Source organism: Chelon labrosus (genome assembly GCF_963514085.1).
Source record: "Chelon labrosus genome assembly, chromosome: 1".
NCBI classification, from domain to species: Eukaryota; Metazoa; Chordata; class Actinopteri; order Mugiliformes; family Mugilidae; genus Chelon; species Chelon labrosus.
The window spans coordinates 16,590,278-16,598,640 of record NC_140337.1 but is presented as its reverse complement, the minus strand read 5'-3'; the positions used below and the strand labels follow the sequence as shown (position 1 = coordinate 16,598,640).

At 44.5% G+C, this 8,363-nt stretch overlaps 1 protein-coding gene across 1 annotated transcript in view; it reads left to right on the top strand.

Moving 5' to 3' along the window:
- Nucleotides 1-284: 284 nt before the first annotated feature.
- Nucleotides 285-8,363, top strand: part of slc8a4b (solute carrier family 8 member 4b) — a gene marked incomplete at its 5' end in the record, with an annotated part of 56,500 nt that continues 48,421 nt past the window's right edge. The window contains 8 exons of the mRNA XM_084549319.1: nucleotides 285-317; nucleotides 2,496-2,685; nucleotides 3,591-3,730; nucleotides 3,882-4,034; nucleotides 4,138-4,365; nucleotides 4,472-4,876; nucleotides 7,472-7,582; nucleotides 7,697-7,849. Of these exons, the coding sequence (XP_084405445.1) occupies nucleotides 285-317; nucleotides 2,496-2,685; nucleotides 3,591-3,730; nucleotides 3,882-4,034; nucleotides 4,138-4,365; nucleotides 4,472-4,876; nucleotides 7,472-7,582; nucleotides 7,697-7,849 (1,413 nt within the window). The remainder of the gene's footprint in view (nucleotides 318-2,495; nucleotides 2,686-3,590; nucleotides 3,731-3,881; nucleotides 4,035-4,137; nucleotides 4,366-4,471; nucleotides 4,877-7,471; nucleotides 7,583-7,696; nucleotides 7,850-8,363) is intronic.

Here is an 8,363-nt window from a genome sequence, read left to right as displayed (position 1 = left end):
TAACCCTGAGAGTTGTGTGTGTGTCAGTACAAGGTCAGCAACTTTTGCACTACGGGCCTGGCAGTGTGTGGACATGTGTGTATGTGTTGCTCTTGCATTTGCTCTGATTTGACCTACCGATGCCACTTCCCCTTTTTTGGTGCATACTCACTTGCAACACACTTTCAACTCCAAACAGCCGCTTTGTGTCCTCGCCATGGAAACATCTTGCCGTTGTATCTCTGCCGCCGACTGTTCGTTCCCGGCTTTGCTCGTGTTTCCCGGCAAACGTAAAGCGCGTCCATATGCAGACGCAGTCGTCCGTGAACGACTCCAGAGTAAAGATTCACACATGAAAGGCCGCATTCAAGGCCAATATTTCCACTCGGGAATGGTTGGAACAGTGAAAAATCAATTCAATTCAAGCCTCCTTTTAATGTTCCTGTTTGTGCTACGTACTCTATGTTCCCACTGCTAAGATGAGAAGACGCCACGAGTCAAAAGAATCAGCAGTGTTTGAACATTTTCACCTTCAACGTGCACTCACACCAAAAATATTCATAAGCAGTCGAGCATTAAGGATTTTGTTTACCCTCTCAGCGCTTCTTTTGTGGCTAAGGCTGAACCTTGTAAAACGCTAACCTTGTAAAGTTGTAAACACATCAATGACACATGAGCATCTTGCAAAGCTGGCGAGGCAACGGCGTTAACAAGCAGTTTTAGCACTGAGCAACAGTACAGATCAATACTCAATAACCCAATATTCACTCTCCTTTTAGCTCTGTTTTGGTCTCCACCACCTCCTTAGAGGGATATTTCTGACAAGAGTTTTTAAAAGAAATTGAAGTTTGCAGATGTGATGCTAAAAATTCTGTAAAGCTAAAGGGGACTGCAGCGTGGGGATAATTATTAGAGCTCTGTTTTGGTCTCCACCAACTCATTTGGAAGTCTGTGGAGAAGGTTCTTCTTTACAAACATAAAAATAAAAATCAGCTGCCTGCGACGCCTGGAAATACAACTGATGAACTGGTTTAAAGGGAGTAGGGACTAGTTTTAAAGTTGTAGGCTGCAAAAACCAAAACAATGAATCTAAAAGATAAAGCTAAAAAGCTCAATTATCTACTATTTATGGCTCTTTGCTTTTATTAGCAACCCCTTCCACCAACGACAACCTGTTTAGCCTCAAACCTTACACTGTATCCACTGTATGATCCATCTTTGAAATAGTAGTTCAATATTCATTAATACACAGGATTAGATGTTACAATCCCTTGTGCCAAAATCCCAGGCAAAACACATTTAGAGGCCCTGTCCAGCTGAGAAACCCTAACAAACCTATAGTCATGTGATATGACGCTTAACCTACAATCTAAATAAACTAAGTAAATGCTGCTGGCTTGTATGGCCCGCTCAGCAGCAGACGCTAACTCAAACCTTGTGAAATATAAGCTAACCAAATACTGCTGGCTAACTTAACCTACAATCTAAATAAACTAAGTAAATGCTGCTGGCTTGTAGGCCCACAGAGCTGCAGAGGATAATTCGAACCTTGTGAAATATGGGCTAACCTAACGCTGCTGGCTTATATGGTCCACTCAGCAGCTAACCATAGCTACCAAGCAACATAAAGACATCAGGAACCTGGCCTAAACAATTCACCAGATTGAAAGTGTTTGGCCATGCTGGAGCTTTTTTTAATTTATTTTTTTTAATAGTTAATCACCACTGGAATTGATAGTATTCTATATAAAAGCTCAACGTGCCCTTCACTGATTTATAAAACAAAACCTTTTACTTGGATCATATCATCCCAGCTAAATGTCTTTACACTGTTTCTCTCTTATCTCAATTGATCTTATGAGTTCTCTCTTCACATTCATACGACAGAGCCCAAAGCCACCCCGGTATGAAATGTGTAAGTGAACTAAAAGCAGTCCTTACGTAACAGTCCCCGATGTTACTATAGCTGCCTCTGGGCCCGGCTAAAAGAAAAAGCTCCCGCCGATTCTTCTACGCTCCAGATTAACAAACCAGAGACGATTGATTCGGTTTCATCTGAGCTCAGACTGACTACAGCGACTTCAACTTTATTATAAGCTTTATTATGTTAACGCTAACACAGCTGCTGTCTACAAATGTATCATCATTTACTTCTATTTACTTACTTCTACTACGTTTGTTCTAAAGTTATTTCACCTAATGACCTTTCTTTATATTGCTTTTTCACTTTGAATCCACCGTAAAGCCCTTCGCCACCACACTCTATCGACTTCTATTAAAGGTGCTGTTTTTGTTTTCAGTCACAGATATAGTGTTTTGCTGAGAGGACGGCTAAGCTGCCGATATGTTTGTCCTCACCTTGTTCTATTACCTGCATGTTTTACCACTCTTTCAGCACGCTTTAATTAAAAGAGCTTATAGCTGATAGGTGTGTTTATTGACAGGTTGAGTAATCGCCCCTCTCTCTGTCTACCTCCAGGTTTTGGACGTCACCCCGCACTGAGCTGACCCAGTAGAACTCCAGTAAAGGCCTGGCTGCGTCAACAGAAGTGACACCTGCAGCCATGTCTGACCACCCCCGCATCTCCTCCTCCTCCCTGATCTTCCTCCTCCTCTCCTTCCTTGTGCTGCTGTCATGCCCTGGATCGGTGCACGCAGGCTCCTCAGAGAAAAACTGTTCAGCCAGTGGAGACCCGTGTCAGGAAGGTGGGTTTAATGGGAGACGGGGGGGGATTAACGTGATTACGTTTCTACACTTAAACCTTTCAGCAAGTGCAGATTACTGAAGCAAGCGTCCAGTTTGGTTCTGTGTATCCGTCATGTAATCCACTGAAATCATGACTATTTATAGCAGCTCAAGGTTTTTATTTATATCAGTTAAGTTTACAACTAGTACTCAACTGAATAGCGTTTATTCTTTACTTCAAAGTGTCTTATTCAATGGTTAAGCATTAAATCTATGTTGCATTGTACAATGGACGTTTCCTGCAGATTTAATGCATTAAAAGCGGGATTATCCACTCAGTATTTATAGAACAGAAGAGTAGAGACAATAAGAGCACTAATGAGCGATATTATATGGCGTTCCTATGTCGGGTTTCAACTTACTCTCCAGTGGAAGTCCTTAGATTTGATCATACACATTCCCGTCTAGAGGACTCGTTAACTCCAAAGTAGTAAAACATCATGGCATTTATTGCGGTATATTTTGCCAGCCTGTTGCGGTGTGGCTTGTCCAAGAGGCTCCGCAAATAACAGGCAAAGAGATTTATTTGCCAGGTGCTAATGCATTATTTAAATTTGAACAGTGTCAGCAGAATACAGTGTAACGCAACCCAAGCCATACAAAGGTGGCCGGGTGTCACTGCCTGACAGGCAAATACAGTACGTGTGCCAATTTACTGCCCCGGGCCTGGAGCACATTGATCAAATTCAGTCATTTTCGTGAGACAAATAGGAACATATGAAAAATGTCCCAGGCTGTGCTGCCCGCAACGTGCTCACAGTGACCGAATGTGATGTTTTTAATCAACTTTACTATAATCAAACGTGACTCGTGATGTTTTTGTTCTTTTTTTTTTGATTAATGCGTGTTTTTACATAAATTTCAGGAGTGGTACTGCCCGTGTGGAACCCCCAGAACCCCTCTGTAGGGGATAAAGTGGCACGGGCCATTGTTTACTTCGTAGCACTCATCTATATGTTCCTGGGCATGAGCATCATAGCGGACCGCTTCATGTCTTCTATAGAGGTGGGTAAATATTTGAACACGCAACAAATTCCACATACGGCTGAGATGTTGCGTTATGAGTTTCCTCCCGTGATATTACAATATAGTAGATTCAGGTAGTTATGTTCCTCCTCCTCTCCATCCCCTCTGTTTAATCTCTGTTCATCTGCAGGTCATAACCTCCCAGGAGAAGGAGATCACTATAAAGAGGCCGAATGGCGAGACCACCACGGCCACGGTCAGAATCTGGAATGAGACGGTTTCTAATCTCACTCTAATGGCCTTGGGTTCTAGTGCCCCCGAGATACTGCTGTCTGTTATTGAGGTCGGTACAATACGAGCCGTGTGGCTACACATTAGATTAGCCGATACAAAACATAATGGGAACGCGCCAGTCTGATTATTTTTTTTTTTACCTCCACCCGTAGGTGTGCGGTCACGGTTTCGAGGCAGGCTCTCTGGGCCCCAGCACCATCGTGGGCAGCGCTGCCTTCAACATGTTCGTCATCATCGCCCTGTGCGTGTACGTGGTCCCCGAAGGAGAGACGCGCAAAATCAAACACCTTCGGGTGTTTTTCGTCACGGCAGCCTGGAGTATCTTTGCCTACATCTGGCTCTACCTGATTCTGAGTGTCTTTTCCCCTGGAGAGGTGGAGGTAAGAACAGACATAAGTGGAAGCTGTCGAAGGAGGACAGTTGAAGAAAGAGGCCGTAGGGAAGGGAGAAGGCGAAGCTGTTAACCCTGTCCCCTCTTTCCTTTAGGTATGGGAGGCGGTGCTGACCTTCCTCTGCTTCCCTCTCTGCGTGGTCCAGGCCTGGGTGGCTGACCGCCGCCTCCTCTTCTACAAGTACGTCCGCAAGCGTTACCGCGCCGACAAGAACCGCGGCATCATCATCGAGACGGAGGGCAACGACGGAGGGATGGACGGAGGAGGCGGCGGAGGACCCCTGGGTCCGGGGGGCTTCACCAAGATGGACATGCTGGAGTTGGACGGACAGATGGCATTGAACTGTCACAGCGGGATGGACGGTGGGACGATGGAGGAGGGAGGAGCGAAGGATGAGGAGGATGAGGCCCGGAGGGACATGGCCAGGACACTAAAGGATCTGAAGCAGAGACATCCGGATAAAGACATGGAGCAGCTGATTGAGATGGCTAATTACCAGGTTAGTAGCACACAATCACATTAGCTATGTATGCCAGCAATATGTTTGTCTAGTGACAAGGGTTTTATTAGCATATCTTAGCTTAGCATAAAGACTCGGAGCCAACCAGTCTTTAATTGCCTCCTGACTCTAGCTTGATACTTATAACACAGCATAAATGTGTTCCTCAAAATATCAGACTGCTCCTTTAGCACCAGGTCATGAAAGGTGTACACCTGTATGAGTGTGATGGTTAACTGGTAGCTAAGCAGCCTGTAATGACAGTCTGATGTCAAAGCAGCGGGTGAACTGTCTGATCTAACACGGCGCTGGATTTCTCGCTGCTTTTAACTCGACTTTGCTCCTTAAAGTTTTCCCTTGCATCTTCTTGTCTCGATTTTTCTGAACATCTGAGCGAGCGAAACAGTAGCAAACGCATCATCATGCATCTCATTTCACATGATATTCCTTTGAGGACGGTGCTGTTGGAGCTGATGCTGCGACACGTTGGGCTGTGAACAAGGTGTTCTAAGTGACAGCGGGGTGGAGGGGTTAGTTGGTGGAGGTGGCAGCAGTGGCAGCAATTACTGAGAGAAAAATGTATGATCTTCCGGAGCAACTTCAGAGCTGTTTAACCACTTGATCTGCATTTCCATTGGTACTTCCTGCATAACTGCTTTTTTTTAGTGAATTTGAGAAAAATTAACCCTGTTCATGTCTTTTAAGTATATAAGCCCAAAAAACATTAACACCAAATTCAGTATTTGATGCCCCACTCAGATTTAGTACAACAGAGTTTTTGTTGCTAGTTTCGTTGCTAGTCTGTAGAGTTGACCTGATTGACAGCACTGTAACATGCCACCCCTCTGCCATCCAGGTGCCTTTTTGCCCGGTAAGTTAAATGAACATTAGATATATGCAAAAGCTCATTCTTGACCTTAAAAGCCAGGGTCTGACAAAAAAAAGATTAACTCAAGGTCACCTTACTGCCTTTTTTGGAGCTTTTAGCTCCATCTCAAAGATGAAATTCACGCTGACGTGCACCTCCCCAGAAATGTAACTACGCGCCGCGGCAACACAGACAAGAGCTGTGATTGGTCCGCTTGGTAGTAGCGTGTTTCCGCTTTAGTATTTCTGGCTGCTTCTCCATCTCCGCAATTTTCGAATTGATTGTTTTGGATCATTAAAGATGGAACACATGGAGGAAAGGTTAACTGAGGAGGTTCAGAGATACAAACATTTGTATGGCTCGAAACTTTCAGTCACCGTTGTTGAAAGTGAAGCAGGAAGTAGAAACAAAAATTAACCCGACTGGCAAAAAAGACACAGCGCCACCTAGTGTTTGGGTGGTGTTTTTACAGTGCGAGCCAGACTGTCGAACATACAAGTAAAAATGCGTAGGTTACGGCCTTAAGAGGTGCGTTTAAGTGCTCTGGTAAAGCAAGCAAGTGGACCTGCAGTTAAGTCTTTTTGCTGGACTTTGAAATTTAACTTTTGGTTAAATTTGTCCTGAGCTTAGGTGAGTTTCAGTCGTCACTGTGTCTCACGATTAATTGATTAGTCGGTTAATCTGTTCTCATCCCGCTACTAGATGGCTGTCATACTCAAGTCTGCAAACACCTGTCTCTTATAGTAGTTATTCACACGTTTTCAATGTTAGTTATCGATCTGGCACATTAGGGAATCCTCAGTTTTATCCTGTGCACCTATTTTGTCCTTTTGCTTTTTCCTCTTCTTTACTTTGCCTCCTCTCCAACTCATTTCATTGTCTTTGGTTTCAGTAGTAAACGAGGGAGGGAAAGTAGTTCCGCAACTCGGGAGCTCCCAGGTGTTTGTTTGTATTCAGGCCTACCTCACCCTGCAGCTACTCCCGCAGCTCCGTGCCGTAAATAAGAATGACAGCTGCCCTTTAGATTAAACTCGACCGGGTGAATTAAAGTTCTCGAGGTCGTAATGAATGAAACATTTCTTAGAGGAAATGGAGCCAGGCAAACACGTTCAGCAAAAACAAATAAAATTTTGACTTAACTAACAATTGCTGATTCACTCCATTCACAGATTGTATAAGGATCCTGTGGTAAAAACTGCCAGCTCAGTCCCTTTTAAATTTAAATAAATCGCATTGTTTCCAGCTCCGAGGCAATGTTTTAATCTAATGATCTGCGCGGCTACAGTGCCCAATTTGTTCATTTTCAATTTGTTGGATCGTTAGGATAATACATTAATATTCAGTCTTACATTTTTACTGTAATCATTACTTATAGATTGATACGCCTCATTACATCCAAAGTTTTCAGCTAAAGACAGAAGCAACTGAAGTCCGGTGTGACAAAGATGTTAACACTTACTTTACTCAATTATTATGTCTGTCTTGGCAATATATCTGTCAAAAAGCGCAGTTGAAACTTTCCAAATGTCAGTAGCTGACCTTTGACACTGACTTTAAATTCCCTGTAGAGGCTTAAGAAGAATTTATGATGAGAGTTTCACTGCTGAACCCTCAAAAGTGCAGCTGTCACATGAAAAGTGAGGCGCTTTCATGAAAGTGTGACTAATCTGTAAAGGGCAAATTAAATACAGAGAGTGATCACTGATTGATTGGTTTTCGTTGGTCAGGTCCTGATGCAGCAGCAGAAGAGCCGAGCGTTTTACCGTATCCAGGCAACCAGGATGATGATCGGAGCCGGCAACATCCTGAAGAAGCACGCCGCCGACCAGGCTCGCAAGGTGAGCTGCCCCCTCCCCTCCCCTCCCCCTCGTCTCCATTTGACCCGACAGTTTCCCAACTATCACAACACATTGCGCCTGACTGTGTGTGTGTGTGTGTGTGTTATTATCCAGGTGGTGAGCAGCCATGAGACGCAGGCCCAGGAGGACGACCCCCACACCATCAGGATGGAGTTCGAACCCCCTTTGTACCAGTGCTTTGAGAACTGTGGCTCCCTGAAACTGACCGTTGCGAGACACGGAGGAGACCCCGGAGTCACTGTCAAGGTTTGTGAGTGTGTGTGTGATGAATGCAACACATTAGAGAGTAAAAGAGTGTGTGGTTGAGGTAAAAAGCCAAGAGACACTCAGGCAGATAAAATAAGACGCCAGAGGAAACAAAAGTCTTCCCTGGACTGATTCCACGGGCACTCTTCCTAGTCTACATCTGCTCTTACTCATTGCAAGTTCTCACCTCTAGATGCTTTGAGCAGCATTATTGCCTTTTCTGGCCAAATGGTGCTAAAGGGAGAGAAGTGTGTGACAGAGGGGAACACAGAAAAGATGAGAGAAAACAGCTCAGGTAGTAACTCAAAGAAAACACATATCCTGTTGCAAAGGCTCATTGATCTCGGGCTTAATGCTGGCCTGATGCTCTGAATAAGAGAGCTCCCCGAAGAAGGGAGTCTCCTGCCGAGACTCTCTGTTAGAGGAATGATATCTGATCTGCTGACTATTACTGCAAGGGATTTGCGAGGCTGCCTCCTCTATTCTTCTCCTCGTATACAAATGAAGCTGTGGT